The sequence below is a fragment of the Copidosoma floridanum genome, unplaced genomic scaffold, assembly GCF_036245765.1.
Source record: "Copidosoma floridanum isolate Cflo_tuat_1 unplaced genomic scaffold, Cflo_Japanese_pri ptg000006l, whole genome shotgun sequence".
Taxonomy (NCBI): domain Eukaryota; kingdom Metazoa; phylum Arthropoda; class Insecta; order Hymenoptera; family Encyrtidae; genus Copidosoma; species Copidosoma floridanum.
In genome coordinates, this window is record NW_028321883.1 from 903453 (window position 1) to 921552 (window position 18100).

Below are 18100 nucleotides of genomic sequence, written 5' to 3' on the forward strand. Positions count from 1 at the left end.
CAAGCTTCTTAATTTTAGTTGGTAAGAAAATCTTAAGCACTATAGCAAAAATCCGCTTCCACAATTTTTACTTCAAGCTTTGATCATCTATTATAAAGTAGTAAAAAATAAATTGTTTAATCAAGCCATTATCACGTTGATTTTTAAAGCGTAAAATTATGCAAAAAAAATTTATTACTTGTATTGATCCTTATATTTCATAACTTGTGAATTTTTCTTTTGGTGGAGTCAACATTACACAAAGTTATGTGTTTTAAAATTAAAACGTATTCAAATCGATTTCTAATTACGTGAGGTGACAGTTGATTTGAATTTGAAACTTGAACAGTATGTAAGAAAAAATTTGAGTTCCTCAATGAAACAAACTTTATCGAGGATCGAAGGTTGTAAAGTTATCATTTTAGTTCCGAAAAGCCGGCAAAGGTCGAACAATCAAAAAGTGTATTTCAAATCATGAACCAGGAGGTATTTAGGGTCGTTGATTATGATTACAACGTCAAATTTACCAAAATTTACTCCCTCTACCCCTTATTGACCAACCCTGGCATAATATATCGCCCATTGAAAAAAAAAAAAAATGTGACCATTAAAAAAAAAAAATTGTTTTATCGTCAGATAAGAAATTCACTGCCGCATCAGGTTCTTCTCATAATGCAAAGTCTGAACTGGAAATATATTTCTTTGAGTGTGTGTGCTTGTATGCTTAAGTGTGCGTGGGTGATCCTGTAAATGTATGTGCGTTCCATGTTTAGTTTCTTTTGTTATAACATTAGATTTTTATACAAATAATGTGTAAGCAGAGAATACAGAATTCGAATTCTTTATTCTTCACTGTCAAAAACTATGAAAATCGATAAATTTTTCCGCTACAACTTGAAAAAAAGGGCACAAGTTTGCGCAGATAATTTTTTTTTTTTTTTATAATTCATTCGGAATAAATTAAAGCCCCACACAAAACAAGATATCTGATGGAAAAAAGCAAAACAATATATTTTTTTCATAATTACGTATCATAGTTGAACGATTTCAAATAATTGAATTCATAATAAACGTCGTTTTACTAATTTACTGCACTTGTAAGGATATTATTTAATTTCTTTCTTATTCTTTTACCTTCAGAAGTTGATTCCATTTCATCGGGTTAAAACTATTTTTAAATTACAATTTCTATACAACATTAACCACGTACTTTGCTCAGTAACATGATAGCACTATCAACAGTTCTCAAACAAAGCTAGAACTATGACTACTACTATGGAGCTAGTGAAGAGACGAGATTGACATTATTGAGTATTTTATCACTCTTACGGGTATACTGACGCCAACTGACCAGAAAAAAACTTAACTAGATACTTTTTTTTTCTTCTTTTGGCCAGCTTTTTCGGGATCGGCCGCACTGTGCTGCGGTACAAAAATAAAATATTTTTTTGGCCATTGACCGAACATTTTAGAGATTTCGGTAAGTTAAAACGTTTTAGAAACTAACATATCACTAACTGACATGCTACAAATAATTTATAAATTTTGAAACCTCTTTACAATGTCATAAGGTTCTCATTGTTTTAAATTTCCGAATACTATTATATTTTATACTAAAATACTATAATATTAATATACAATACTAACATATATTAATATTATAAATAACAAAATATTTGATTTCGTCAAATATAAAACATTTGATTTCATCAAAAATAATAATAAAATAGTAAAGTATAAGACTTTTTAGTCTTTCTGTAACAGCAACAGTTCATTCAAGATCATAGGTTGTGAGATTGCAATTTTACTTAGGTTACTATTTATGCAAGGGTTGCGAGTTAGTGGATTACGCCAAATAAATTCATCATTTGTTATTGGCTAAGCAATATTTATTTTTTTTTCTTTCTTATAAGTATGGTTTTTTTTAACAAAGATAAATTATTGAATGTCCGATATAAAAAGTTAACATTCTAAATAAAATTTGAATATATTTCATAATTCATTGAAGTTTTCCAGCAGTTTTGCATAACAATTACAAAAACAATTAATTTTACGGCACATTTTAGCATCAGTTCACTTCAAACTAAACAATGCTTTCATTCTTTCTAGGTACATGTAGTTTAAATATACTTACTTACAAGTAAATCCAGACGGAATGATATTTTTATTTTGTAAAATTTCGTGAATTATGTGTACAAATGTTTTGCCTAGTAGTTAAAATACTAACAGCTCACTATAACTGAATTTTGTGTATCCTTTGAAATTATAACCCATTAAAATTATTTAATACTGTAAAACAACGGTCTTAATTGAATTGTAATTTAAGTAAGGGTTGCTAAATGGCAGTACACCAAAAAAAAAAAAAAAAATTTGTTTTGCTCAAGCCTCACAGTATTTAAAATTATTATATAATCACATTTTTATTTTCATGAGTTTTTTTGATTCACGTCACTTAGAACTCTAAATATACTCTACGAAAAATTTGTTCCAGAAATTTCAACTTCAACTTTAGATCATTTATTGTTAAATAATCCCAAATCCTTGTTTCTTTAAGTCATAATTACATTGATAGTAATTAGTAATTACATTGATTTGAGCCTTAAACAATGCAATGAAAAGGTTAATATTTTTTCCACTTCATGTACTCCATTACTCTCGAACATGAATATTATTCTTATATAGTTCTTATGACATGAATTAATATGTTAAAAATAATCATCAAGTATTAAAATTTTATCTTAATGAGATGTAGTTCTTATTGTTCAAAATTTCTAACTTGTACAGTGGGTAACAAAAAACCTTCAAGTATTTCATAATATCTATAATTTATTAATAATCAAAGGTTAAGAGATTGTAGTATTGGTTAAATGATAATTAACGACATTGCGAGGTTTAGGTGAAGAATAAATTCATTTATTATCTGTTACTCGCCAGATATTAGTACATTTTTTTATTGTCATCGCGTCATGTCCTGCAATTCAAATATTTACGACGCATTGTAACTGACGCTTAGTCATAAAAGATTAAGATAGGTAATTTTTGGGGTTGCGAGAGGAAAAAGTGGCGAGATAGCGTTGATGGTTCTATATTTCATATTTTATTGGAAATTACATAGTTCATATTTTTTTCGAAAACCAGGAGTTTGTGGTATGAACATGAAGTTATTATTGGTTATGGATTAAATAGTTGAAAGATTCTTATTAATAAGTACGTTTTTATTTTGAAAAAGTTTTATAATGTATACCGTATAATGAATGAAGACAAATCTATAAAAAAAACTTGCTACAGTGATTTTAACAGCCATGTTAAATCGATTATGAAATTATTTAAATCATTGGTTCTAATGAGTTATAATCACTTTGACATTTAATGTTCAATATTTTCATTTGCAGTTAACCTAGCACCAAGTAATACAAAACAAAATATTTACTAAGTATAAGAATTTCTTCATGATAACATGCAATTTAAATCGCTTTAAATTTTTGACTTATATAGAAGATTATACAATTTTGAAGTTTAAATTAGTGGTTCAAACAAAATAAATTAATATGTTATTGGCTGAGCAATATCTATTGAGCGTGAGAAAAAATAATGCAACTTTTTTGAAGTGAGAACTTCCATAGGCGTGCCTCGGTTGGGAACCACAATGGTAGAAACTTACGTACATACATATAAATCCTGCTGTTCATCAGCGCTCAAGTCTCATCGTTCGCCTTCGGATTCCGATACATACGTATAGCCAGCATGTAGTGTTATGCATATTCCTATTGCCGTGTCGTAGTGTGTTACTGTGAGCAGTGTCCTCTAAGTGTCCACGTATACAATGTATACATGCACGTATGTATGTGCGTGTAACTTCTTTACAGAATTATGGATGCAACCATGACAGTGTGCATAAATGATTAGATTAGATTAGATTAGATTCCTTATTTAGGCCTTGTGGCTATGCCATATCTGGCCCTCAATTAGCAGTACAAAGAATACACATAAAGTAACTCTTGAAGATACATAGTAATTTACAATATATGATAAGCAGTATTGGTAAACATAATTATAAAATATAGTTACAATATGAAAAAATTACAGAAAGTATACGAGTTAGAGCAAAGTGAATTCACATAGTATTGAAAGTATAAATGTAACATATAATAGATAAAAGTAATAACAGTATTATTCTAAGCAATGTGTAATAAAATCGAGTAAATATATATAACAAAAGTACATCAGACGCCGTAAAGACGCAGTTATCCATGATTTGTAAGTAGATTTGATAGAAATGGCTTTAAGAGGAGCAACTGCGTCAAACGATGTCAGAATGGTGCTATTGAAATCAGATAGTAATTGATCAACATTTTTGTTAGGATAATTCAATTTATTTAATGTATTTAAAATAATATCGTTTAGATTGTGAGTATTGATGTGATTAAGCGGTCTAGTTACTAATGTGTTTTTGGATGGTAATGGTTTCGAGAAGCTGAGTAAAAGTATTATTGTTATAAAGTCGGGTCCTGCAATGAACGGCGAAGAAGATTTAGTAAAGGAAACTACATCGGTGAGAGAATGTACTATAAATAGATCAATCCAAGTATGTGATAATTGGTCATGGTAAACGGAATGATAAGTAGGTCCAGAGGGTACTAATTCAAGAGAAAATGATTCAAGATGATTCCGTAGAAAAGTCGAAGCATTATTGTTTGTAAGCATATTTGTGTTAAAATCACCTGTGATAACCAGTCTTTTATATTTAGGCAAGGGTTGAGCAACGGTGTAAAAGAAAGTATGAGGCAATGGTGAATTCGGGCGTCGATATTGGCGTCACTATTGGGCAAGCTGCTGTTTGGGTAGAAGGGTTTTAAGTTGAGCTTCAGAAGAGATTGGTATAAGAGGAGAGTTTCGCTCAACTCTCATAAACACTGTAAGATTACGAATAATTGGGAAGGCATAATTTAAAGTTTTACGAGCTTTGACCGCTGCACACCACAAGCTATAAATTTCCGGAGGCAAAAACGGGCTGACATAAATTCTCTGCTTACCCCCACATCCAAAAATTGTATCTGCTGTATTTTTCGATAATTTGTAAGACTCACCAAGTATTCGATTTTTCATGTCTATAGAAACTGTGCGTACAAATATGCCGCGAGCTAAAGTAGAAGAAGAGTTTAAATTATGTGTCTTTCTCTTAGATGCCCAGGGGCGCGGGCGTATAGGACTGATATGGGGCAACAAATCGGAACATCCCATTGTGTGGAGCACTTTCTTGGTGATTTCTGCATCAGTATTTAGAACTACACTAGGTATGTTGGTGATGAATAATTCCGCAGTTTCAATCAAGGAGGACTTAGATGTCAGAAAATCAATTTTTTCCTGCTGGTTTTGCACAGCCTGATGTATCTTTACCATATCACCTCTGATCTCTTCTCTAAAGTTTTGTATTGAGTTAAGAACATCCGCTAGGGTAGGTTGACTGATATCGTTCATGATTTTTTGTGTAATGAAATTAGAATTTTCAGAACGGGCAACTTTCAAAAAAGGTTGAACTGCAGGGTCAGGGGGCAAGAGAGGGCGTTTATTAGAAGACAGTGAGAGCACTACACTGGACTGTTTATTATTACTAAGATAAAGAGAGTTCACTTGCACTGAGAAATTTTTGGCTATGGAAAAATTAGACGAAATATGAATAACAGAGCAGCATACAAACTTCGAATTATTGCCAATGTACCAGGTAAGATGAACACATTTGAGGTGGTAAGGCTTTAAACAGGCGACACAACGCACTCTATAATTATTGGACGTGATACTATTGGAAAAATCTGAGCGCCTACTGATGAGTGTGAGCATGTGTGTACTTTCTACTTTTACTGTGTAAGTGTGTAAATATTTTCCTGTGCGCATGCGTATAGAATATAGTAGTTAATATTAATAGTATATGCACTAGTTAATATAATTATTTTAATAAAGTTCATTAATAAATATTTTGTATGTATGGAAGATCGATGCAGATAGCTAGTACTGATTAAAAGGGTTTTTATAATATTGTATAACCTCAAAATATTATAAATTACGCCATATCCTTAAAAGGAAGTAAAATAAAGCAAAATTACCGAGTTTAACGGGTTTTCTGAAGAAATTAAAAATATTGTGCAGCACGAAAAGAGAGGCGTTGAGTTATGATAAAACATAACCTCAATTTCTGATGTTTTTGATGTACCTTCATGACATGAAGAGGAAAAATTATGGAAAATGTTATAGTACGTTTAGTACAGGATGACAATAATGCAGAAATGCAAGTTTCTATGGTCATGCGGGTACATAACCTTCAAATATAAAAAAATTCTCCATATCTTTAAAAGAAGGCAAGATATAGCAAAAATAACAAGTTTTGCGGGCTTCCTAAGGAAAAAAAAATATCGTGGCACACAAAAAGAGGTGTAAAGTTATGTGAAGATATAACCTCAAATTTCAGTACTTTTAACATTTCTCTATAAAATCGAGGTGGAAATTTTTTTGAAAAATTAAAGCGTATCTACAAAATTATTACAAATATGTAGGATATGTTTTTTGTTTTTTTACCAACAATGACCTCAAAAATTATTTTAAAAACGTAAAATTGCAGATGGACAGTTAGATTTACCAAACATAACTACTTACATGTGTGCGCGCGTGTGTGCAATTTCAATAAGAAATTTTATTGTCAATGAGCATTATGCCAATGTGCTTATCACAATACTGAACCTTTTCGGCCACAGTATCAGTATTATACACTTTTTGAAACACAGAAATTAATGATGATTGGTACAATAAGAAAAATGAATCTTAACGCAAAATGAAATAACCTTTTTATGAACATGTTCATCGATTTGTGAACTCCTCACTATTTACATCGAAAACTCTTGCTCTCTCCCTTAATTTATATATATTTCAATTATTTTTCAAGTTCTACTTCTGCGGTGCGTTACATGTGACATAACCCGTTTTATTTTATTTTTCAACTTTATTTATCGAAAGAAAACCTTACACGCTTGATCGTCAAAGTATTTTTCGTTATTGTCCAACATTTTCTGCCACTGAATTGGTAATTTATAGATGACCTCACGAAAAATTTCTCGGCTTTTCGGCGCGAAGAAATTATCGATCCACTTTTGGACTTCTTCAAATGTTTTAAAGTGCACACCTTGAAGCGCTTTATTCATGGATGTGAAAAGATGATGATAAATTTAGAGAGTATGCCAGATGCCACAAAATTTTCCAGCCAAGAGACATAATGTTTGGTCGACAGATTTCACAATGTGTGGTCTGGCATTATTATGTAAAAATTTCACTAGACGTAGTCCGTAGCCAGTAAATAGATGTTTTACGTCCAACATTCTACTCTTATAGTTTAGTTGTTCACAACAATGTTCCACTGTTATGGTTCGCTTTGGTTGTAGTAGCTCATGATACAAAATTCCCTTCAAATCACACTTGATACAAAGCATTACTTTATCTGTAGAAATTCCGAATTTTGGAATTAACGTGTAAGGTTGTTCAGAATCACTATATGATTTTTCTGTTTCAGATTATCAGAAAAATTAATTTTTTATCTCCTGTTATAATTTTTAACAAAAACGGCTGCTTGTAATGTTTAGGAAAGAGAGAATGGCAATTATCCATTCGTTTATTTTTTTTTTTTACTTAACTGATGTAAAGCCCATTTTTCTGCCTTTTAAATTTTCGTCAATGCCTTCAAATGTCTGGCAATAGTTGTTTGGTCCACTCCAAGCACTTCTTCTAATTCTTGTTGAATCTAACATGGATTATCATCAAGCAAAGCTTGCAAATCATTACCTAAATACTTTTTCTCGATACCCCCCGCCAAAATTTAATGTTTCTTTCCTTATTTTAGGGACGGAAGCCCAACATTCTTCCTAGGTAAAAACTCGCATTGTCTGCTCATAGGAAAAAATTTTGCCACAATTCGCGTGTATACCTTAATTTCCAAGTAGATTATGCCTTAATATTTTTCTAGCAGGCAGGGAATGTAATTTTTACCTTAGAGGTTATGTTATACTCTTCCTTCTGAAATTGGGAAAAAACGTCACATTTTGAAGGAGAATGATAAAAAATCGCTTATATCATATGGGACAAAAGTATGGCATCGACTCTCAGGTACTTGCCTAAGATAATATAGTTAATATTACAAATTATGATAAAATTTCAAGTTGTGATCGAATTTCAAGTTAGATACTTTTTAAAAATATCTCCTTATAACAAATAAAGGTTTTTTTTCAATGTAACTTACTCGTATGTTAAAAGTACAAACTTAACCATTTATCTAAGCTTATGTCGTCTGAATGTACTGTCTTACAATTAAATGAACAGAGAATACCAATAAAATTTAGTAAAAGTACAATAATAACTCACGAATAAAAATGTTTTGACTCGCAGTGGAAGCAATCACAGTTCTTTTAGACTCATATCATTATCTTAATAATTAACTCAGGAGATTTTCAAAGGTTGTGAAATGGCTTATTATAATTGTTGCGAAAGTAGCGAGTTTGTAGTTTAAAAATACAATGTATTTTTCATTACAGGTGTTAAATTCTTCTAAATCAGTATGCTTTTATTTTATGAATATTAATACGGCCATGCCAAAGTACTTGCTGAATGTGGTAAACTTTTAATATTAATTGTTTGGAAATGACCAAGGATCAATAAAACTTTTAATTGTTCTTAGTCGTTTAAATAGCATTTATTTTTATAGCGTGCGTATGCGTTATTATAGCGGTTAGCGGAGTTCAGAGCGCGGAGATTCTACGACTCCTGTGGTGACAAAAAGTAAGTGTGGTTTTCGATAAATAACTTATTAAGGCTTATAAAAAATAATTAAAAAATTCTATCTTGATGTGGTTTCGGAATGTCAAACTTGAAAGTACGAAAATTCGAGTTTTACGATAAGATGTAAAAAATGTGATTTTAATTGTGAAAAATATCAAGTTAAATCACTTAAAAAAAAAATTCTTATGCAAGCTATCAGCATAACCCAGGATTCACCGCGAAGAGGTTACCTGCTGAGCATTCCATACGTAATATACTTTTTTTTCTTAATTCTACACATACGTGGTTGGCTACTTTACTACCAGTACTTCGTAGGATTTGATTATTTCTTACAACGTGAACAAATGACCAAAGCTTGCGAAGAAGCCATGACTAATTATATTTATGAACTTTTTTTTTAAATTAAATCCACACATATATGGTTGGCTACTCTACTGTTGGTACTTCGTAGGATTTGGATATTTTTTACATCGTGAGCGAGTGACCCAAGCTCATAAGGGAGCCATTACTGATTATATTATTTTCGCTGTCCTTTTATCGTATAGGTTATTAATATACGGTTAAAGTAAGCAATATAACCTCTACATAAAAATTGTATCAGCTACTAAGCTGATAAGGATAGAGAATATAGTTTGATCTGTGCCAGTGTTTCGGGAAGCGATAGTAAAATTAAATTTTATCATTTCTAAGTAAATAAATAATATGACTTCATAAAATGTTTTTTACGAATATTAAAAATGTACAAAACTTAATTTTTGACTTGCGAGACGCAATATTTTGAATAGAAGCATTTATATTAAATTAGCAAGCAATCACCCTTATATTGCATTTATACGTAAATCGCTTGTTTCATACTTGCAAGTTCGATATCTTGAAAACGCATTAAGATGGAATTTTTTTTAATTTTTTTTCCCATAAACCTGGATAAGTTTATCACCAAAAACTACACTTAGTTTTGGTCTCCACAGGAATCGTAGTTTTGCCCATAGCGCAATTGATGTTGACTCTTTGCTAGTTAAGATGTGTCTATTTATTACATTATTTGTGCATTGGGCAGGCGTTTTTGGCTGCTTGGTACGTTGGGGGACCAAGTAATTTTTCCTAAATTTAAAAGATGAACTTTTTAAAATTTTGAAAATCAAATTACAAAATCTGTTCTTGTGACATATGAAAAAAATACAATTATCCTTATTTTTAAATATTAATAATAATAACCACAATTGAATTAAAATGAGAGGAATCAAATCAATTGTGACGAGGATTTTTCAGCCGACAAACAGCCGCCCAGATCCTGTCCCAAAATTTCTCTCGTACGTCACTAACGAAGGGGAAAGGGGGTACTAATTACGAATAAACACAATCACTTTCATGAATTTTACAATACGCTCGCGCGATTTACTTGTCCTCTACACACTCTGGAATATTACACACTTTTTCTCTCTCTCTTCTTTATAAATATGAGCATTTAAACACGGCGCCTTCAAGGTCAGATGCCACTCAATATATGTGTTCTGGTGGTCCTCGCCATCGAGCTTCTCCTTTGCTCGGCTGTCGGAAGCCCGCACCTTCCTTACATACACAACGCACATACTCAGACGCACCATGTCATGCACACCTCGTAACGGTCATCGTCCTCGCGCTCGTCACTAACATGAAAAATCTCGCTAACACTCACGCGTTTCTAACATTCACCTTATTTCCGCATGTACTCACGCACTTGTTCGCTCGGATTACCCGGGTACCTCTATCCCCGTACCTGACTCTAGTATACTATGCCCAGTACCTTTATAATATCCTCATGATCACGCTGCACTACCTAAAGTTCGTCCTAGTCTTGGCAATGGCTCGGTCACACGATTAACTTCAGATGATTCCCTTCGCGGCAGCTGTCCTCTCGTCTAGCTGGATACCCTCCTCCTCTATCTCTCTCTCTCTTTGCTGTTCACTCTTGTATCACCTGTCACGTTCCCTGCAATTCTTGACTCTGATCACTACGCTCTACTCTCTCTGATGTCTCGTACCATACTGACTATACTATGCAGCAAGTCTGCATAGGTGCGCGCGCCCCTCCCTTTGCATCTCACATCCTCCAACGCTCCTAAAAACCGGTAAATCGTTAGAGGTTTCAAAAACCAAGTCCTCGACGTGACGAACTGGCCCTCGGTTTGTTTTCGACGCCTTGCGAGCTTACCCATCTCTCTTTTCTATCTTAAACATACACTCACTCAACCATACCTCATACATGTCCAACTTCTCTCATTGCCTTCGCTCCTTCTCTCTCTTCTTGACTCGTAGTCTGTGGCACCGGGAACACACATTAAATAATGTGTCAAAAATATATCTGTATACCAAATATATAATTATTATAGTACTCGGTAGCCACCGATGACTTGCCCAAAAATATAGGTTTATAATGACGTGATTACTTTAGCGAAAAATATTAAATCAAAGAGGAAAAAGAAGGAAAGAATTTGTAAGTTTGTACGTTGGTCACTAATCGGTGGTTGAAAGCATGACAGGCGATGAAAATCCAGGTTGACGGTTCAATATTTTTTTTATATAGAAACGAAACGTTGTCCGTAGAGGAGGAGATTTTGTCTATGAAGGACGAGATGCAGCCTTTGTTAACTGGTAGCTGATATGCTGAGGACTCGGACTAACAGAATGGCTGTCTTTTCACCGTTCACTGCAAATGGGAATTTTGTGTTCGGTAGAATCACAACTTAAAATTTGGCACATACACGATCACGATACAGCACTGAAAATCGTAACCGAGAAAAGAGAAAATCGAATTAGTGTTTTTGTGGTTATGACTAGAGAAAACGTTTCGTTGTTGCTGCCAGAACAGAAGTGACGACTTATTGAGTTATCGCTTGAATTTGCCTTTTTGTTGTCGTAGTAGCATTCACAGGAAAATAATATTGAACAAAACAAATCGATCGATCGTCGCGTAAAAAATTTTTAATAAATTTTTTTAATGCATAATGTAAAAAAGAAAACAAGGAAATAAATGTTTGACGGAATATAAGTGGAGAAAATATCTAAATTTAACTATATACAAATACGCACAAGTAGTCATTGTCATTATCAAAATTATTTACATTATGTTGGTTAACGTTTGTACTGGATTGAACGTTAAGAGTCACAGTACAATGAACAGATAAGATAAGATAATATAAGTTCTGAAATCAAAGTATGTGTGACTATAAAGAGAAAGTTACAGAATTGATAACTGATAATTTTAGATAATTGATGACAAAGTTACAGCTATTACAACTCTAGGAAATCTAAATATTACATTAAACGAATACTTGATACAACTTGATCTTTGTAATAGCTTTTAGCTCTTTCGGCGATTTGCTTTTAATGTCATCTATGCTTGTAAAACGACGGTCTTTTAGTGTTCTTTTTATTTTTGCAAATAGAAAAAAGTCACATGGAGCCATATCTGGTGAATATGGAGGCTGAGGTATCGTTACAGTTTTGTTTTTGGCCAAAAATTCACGAACAAGCAATGAAGTGTCGGCAGATGCATTATCGTGGTGCAAAAGCCATGAATTGTTTTGCCACAAATCCGGGTGTTTTTTTTGGATTGTTTCACGCAAACGGCGTTGAACTTGTAGGTAGTACTCCTTATTGATTGTTTGACCTTGTGGCAAGAATTCATGATGCACTATGCCACTTTTTTCACGTTTTCATCGGTTGTTGATGTGCTTGGGCGTCCGGGTCGTTCGTCATCTTCAACGTTTTCGCGGCCATCTTGGAAACGCTTATACCACTCGTAACTCCTTGCTTTACTCATAGCAGACTTACCATATGCCTTTGTTAACATTTTACAAACTTCACTACACTTTATTTCATTTTTTACGCAAAATTGAATACAAATTCTTTGATCCATTTTATTTCACAAACGAAAATCGCCGAGCTCGAAAAACACGTCTAACGTTAGCGGCTGCTACTTAAAAGTAAGCAATGAATGTTGCTATAAATTTTATTGTACTTCAGGAGCATGTGTACCAACATAATAAAAAAAATGTTAGACAAGCGGACTCTCCAACCCCGCGAAATTTAAAAATTCTCGTTACTTTTTGAACACACCTCGTATACTGCTCCGAATTGATTTTTTCTAGCTTTGCTACCGTGCTGATTTCCGCATTCTTAGTCATCATAGCTTAAAAAAAACAGTGAAGTATTTCATTTGCAAACAAATTTTGATACGTTTCTTGACATAGTTTTCCTTGCATTACATCTCCACCCAATTTTTCTATGTACTCAAATTTTTTTTGTAATACTCCTGGTTTACTAAAAAATGATTGTGAAGAATTTTGTAAAAGGACCTAACTTACATAAATAGGTTTAAATATTGTAACTGGCTTATCATAAATATTTTTGTAATTGAAATAACAATTAAATTAATAAATCGCAGAATAATAATAGCCATATTTTTTACTAATTTATATCATGCATGTTCTGTTTCAATTGTGTCAAATAGTCTATTAATTTAGAATTAATATTATTTAAAATCTATTGTGAAATATGAGAGTCTTTGAGAACATGCATAAAATTAGGTTTTAAAGATGGCAAATAAAATGTTTCGAATGAAACTTTCAAAAAAATTTATTGTGTCAACTATGTTTCTCGATAATTTTGAATCACAACACAAATTTAGAATTAAATTGAAAATATCATTTAGTACTGCTAAAATTTCAAATTTCAATTTTCAATCAGTACAAAAACCAAACTGATTATAGTTGCTTTAAATACTGAATTACTCTGGTAATAACTTGTAGAGTTTCACTTAAGAAAACAGGCGAATTATTGTGTGGTATGTTATATACTGATAATTTCAAAAAGTCCCATACGTAGTCAGATAGTATGGACTATGATTGAAGAGATTCTTGGCATTTAAAACGAATGTTGACAGCCTTTAATAGGTCTGAGTACAAATACAAGTTGCCATTTAAAACTACCTTCACCTTATCAATATTAAGTTCTACACAAAGCAACGTATACTACACTGTCTGCATCAAGCTCTTTTCGTTTGCTTCCAATTTTTGATCACTTTAAGTCGATGCTTTCCTTGTTCTGAAAGTATAATTAGTGTATAAAAATGTGTTTTTGTTACAACCGTTTTAAAACCTTTTTTATGATACAAAAATAATAATGGATAAAAATATAGTGAATGAAGTCAAAAAAATCACCTTAACTACAAGGATGAACGATTTTGCAAAGATATATTTTCCAACAGGCTTCTGAAATGTTAATGAGAGCAGACAAGCAAGTAATACTAAAAGATTATTATGCTAACCTTGGATAAAAAAAATTTTTTTTAGACAATTCCAATCACATAAATATTGTAAATAAAACTGAAGCAGTATCTTTTTTTACTAAATTCTTATAAGTGTTCGTAGAGGCAACTGTTTCTTTTATTTTAAAGTTTTCAAAAATTTAATGAGTTTTGCGACTACTCCTTCCTCTTCAACGAGCGTTTTGTATGTATGAGGGAATGATTTTTCCACTTGTTTCGAACATCAATAGTGTTGTACTTTCTTCAATCTGGGTCTATCAAACACTCTAAATTAAAGAAAACTGAAAACGTTACTTTAAAAATTTCAGTAAATGATAATATAATTGTTTCTATTGCTGGTTTTAACTGAACAAAAATTAAATAAAACATTCAATTAAACAAGATTTTATGCAAAGTAATGTAGAAAGATCCTTACATTCAAGTTCAATACTCCTAGTCGACTGCACACTCTGTTTATCACGCTTTAATAACCCAGCATCACAGTACTGTTAACGCAGATTCTTATAATACCAATATAAACACCTACCTTAATTGCTTTTTTGGTCATATACAGTACTTGCTACACATGGCTAATAAAGGAGCTCTTTGTCAATGGTAGAAAAAAGTCTTACAATTTGATCAGCAATTTTTATAATACAATCTAATAACATTTTCTAGTAATATGTAACATTAAAAATCTATTTATAAACTGAAAGTTTACATATGATGCATGGGATTTTTGAACATGTAGTGATTAATGATTAAACTTTTTAGTCTTGAGAAATCTAAAAGTTGGGAATGTTCATACTTGCCAAGAACAAGTATGCTTTCTGATCTACTTCTTAAAAATGTATACAGCTCATTCTCTACGAATTTTTTCGTGCCTGCAAATTCATTCCTACACGCATTTACAAGAAACAGTAGCATTAAAATAAAAAATAAGTAATAAATTGTGAAAACTATGTTAGACATGAAAAATAACCCTTATTATCAGTAAAATGAAACTTCTATATTTTTCCACAGTTTACTGTATGTATATTTATTAAAGCTGTCCAATAAAGCAATAAGGTACCCTAGCTAGGCTGAAGCTTATATTTTTTAGGGGTATGAGTCACAATATCACTTTCTGTGCAAGTTTTAGTATCTTTTAATGATAAGCTAATCATAGGTTTCTGTGGTGGTGAAAAATAAATTACAAAGTCATTAACTGTAACAATTAAGGTTAAAAGAAGAAGATGTATAAGATAATGTTCCATCGTCTCTGTACACTCTTTAATTCTGCACGATATCCACGAAAATCTTCGATCATATTAGTTTTTCAAAATAAAGTTAAATCTTAAACATGGTCTGTATTTTTCTGGGTGATTATTTAATGTTTTTCTCTATTCTTCATTATTAATAGCATGAAATAACTCATCCACAATTTTATACCGTTCACCAGTCATAAAAGCCAAAATTAATTTCTTAATAATAACGTTATACTTACTTCTTATAACAAATATACTTTCTTTTTGAATGCTAAAATTTTTATTCATGTTAACGAGAAATAAGAACAAATTACAGCATAGATCACGCTGCTTACAAAGGTGATAATCAATCTGATAGTGATATTTATATGAATTTCTAGTTGAATTTCTAAACAATATTTGTAAATGCATATCTTTGCATAAACTTTATTAAAAAAATAGAACAATTGTTATGTTAAAATAAAATGATACAATTGATAGTTTTATTGAGAAATAATAATAAAAAAAAACCAAGAGTGGGTCTCGGGACCCCCGATAGATGTGAAATATCAAGGAATTCGTGATTGATATCGATAATATTTAATTGTCTATGATGAAAAAGTATTTACTTTTTTTACCCTAAATAATTTTAATTTCACATTGAAAAGACAGTTTATTTACGAATATGCGTTTTTATCAGTTAATATTATAGGTTAAGAAAAAACAAATGAAAAATTATGTTAAAATTTTTTTCATTCATGAGCATATTGAATGATACAAGAAATAATGAAGAAATAATACTAATTTTGAAATGAATTCATCGTTTTTGACAAGTGCAAAATATTGACAAAAGCAATGAAGAGGGTCTATAGGTATACCTGCCTGAATGCAATGATAGAGATCGTAATGATAGAGAGAGAGAGAGAGAGAGAGTAGAGTAGAGTGGATTTATTAGGCTAAGGACCAAAGGTCCATAGTAGCCATAGAGAGAGAGAGAGAGAACGTGACAGGATGAAAAGCTCTTTCTATCTCACTCTTACAGGTACTGCTAAAATGCATCTTTCAATTTTTTTCTCAACATTTTGCGCTTGTCAAAACAAAAAAAAGTGCTTATTGATGGTATGGTTAGTTTTCCGAAAAAATTCCATTTTCACTAAAAAAACATTAAACATGCTATATCTCGAAAAAAGCATTTTTAATATTTTTTTTGATAGGTTCGATAGAAATCTGAGATTTTTTTACATTGAAAACGACTTTTTGCACAGTGTGCTCTCATTGAAAAATTCGAGTAAAACAATACCAAAGTGTAGACGTTCGGCCGTCTGAACGCGCGCCAAAGGCCGACGCCGCCGCGCCGCACCGCGCTCCGCTTAAGATTTAGAAATACTTTCTAAACAAATATTTTATTTTTTTTTTAGTTTTAAATAAAGTTCGAGATGTAGGCTTTTTATTTTTATTATTTTGTTTTGGAAAAAATTGATACTCACAGCTCATAGATGTTTTTTTTAATTTCAATGTTTTATCATCGATTGGAATGACAGCATGTAATTGCAAAGTACCTTGTATTAATTTTGCTTTATTAAATCGAGATTTGAGTTTAATTTTACGTTATTCATACGACTCTTCACTCAAATGAAAAACTTTTGTTTCCTTGCAATAATTCTTTGTCCACTCGTACAAGTTTTCTGCTGTTAAATTTGCTTATTAGAGGAAACTTGAAGACTTGCACGTCTAGCACCTCTCTTCAAGTTGGCTTCAATACCGTCACATGCTCCCTTTACTTGAGCAGTAGCAAAAAAATGCCATTCACAATCAATTTTAAAATCTTTTTTAGGGAAAAGTATGTTTCTAAAATTGCTCTTATTTTTGAAATGTTGACTGGGCCTATCAATTATGTGAAAAATTTTCTTTACTACAAACTTGGATTTCAATTAATTTATTATAACTTTTTGATACTCATATACAGCAATTGTATCATGATTTAGGTTATCGGAAATAACAGCAATACTTATGTGTTTGAGCTCGTACTTTTCTTTATAATAAATTACAACTGTAGAAATAGAAGCTTGGTTATTGTTCCAATGAAAAAATTGGGTTAAATTCTATGTAACAAACGCATATTTTTCCGAAAAATCACAATTTACAATGAATTCTCGACTTTTGATCTTTTTTCAGTTGATTAATAAAAAGTGATTGTTTCGTAGCAAAATAATCATGAGCTTTGAGTTTTAATAATTTTTCTCCTAGTAAGTTAACAAAATTATGAGAATTTAAAATTTGTGTAGCAATAGTATATTTGTCTGTTTAAAACCACGATTCATATTTTATTTCAAAAATGTTATGTTTTTCAAAACATTCAAAAAGATGTGGACATAACGTTGACATATTGGGACAATCTAGACATTGTGCACCTAAGAAACATTTTTCAATAAAGTTACTGCACACTACTGCTTTAATATCGTCGTGGTGGTTTTTAAGAGGCAGTTTTTGGCAAATATTCCATCTACAGCAAGTTGAATAAATTGAAATATGCAAGGCAATTATAATAAATTTAGAACTAAAATACGCTTTATGTTCAGACGGTTTCTTAAATTCTACCTGAAAATCATATAAAATATTAAAGATTCTATTTTAATTATACAATACCCTAGTAAGTTGTAACGTATAAGCATACTTCATTGTTAAATGAATAATTAAATGTTACAAAACTAATAATATTAGTTAACTTAAGCAGAGCGCGGCGCGGCACTGGCTTTTGGCGTGCGTTTCGACGGCCAAACGTCTACTCTTTGAT

The 18100-nt window shown here is 31.6% G+C and overlaps 1 protein-coding gene across 5 annotated transcripts in view; it reads left to right on the plus strand.

Annotated features, from left to right (window-relative positions):
- Window positions 1–18100, plus strand: part of Atg9 (autophagy-related protein 9) — a 363261-nt gene that overhangs the window by 127933 nt on the left and 217228 nt on the right. Inside the window, exon 3 of one of the 5 annotated variants that reach the window (XM_089598548.1) lies at window positions 17141–17146. The exons of the other annotated variants lie outside the window; for them this stretch is intronic. Within the exon in view, the coding sequence (XP_089454674.1) occupies window positions 17141–17146 (6 nt within the window). The remainder of the gene's footprint in view (window positions 1–17140; window positions 17147–18100) is intronic. 5 annotated transcript variants of the gene reach the window in all.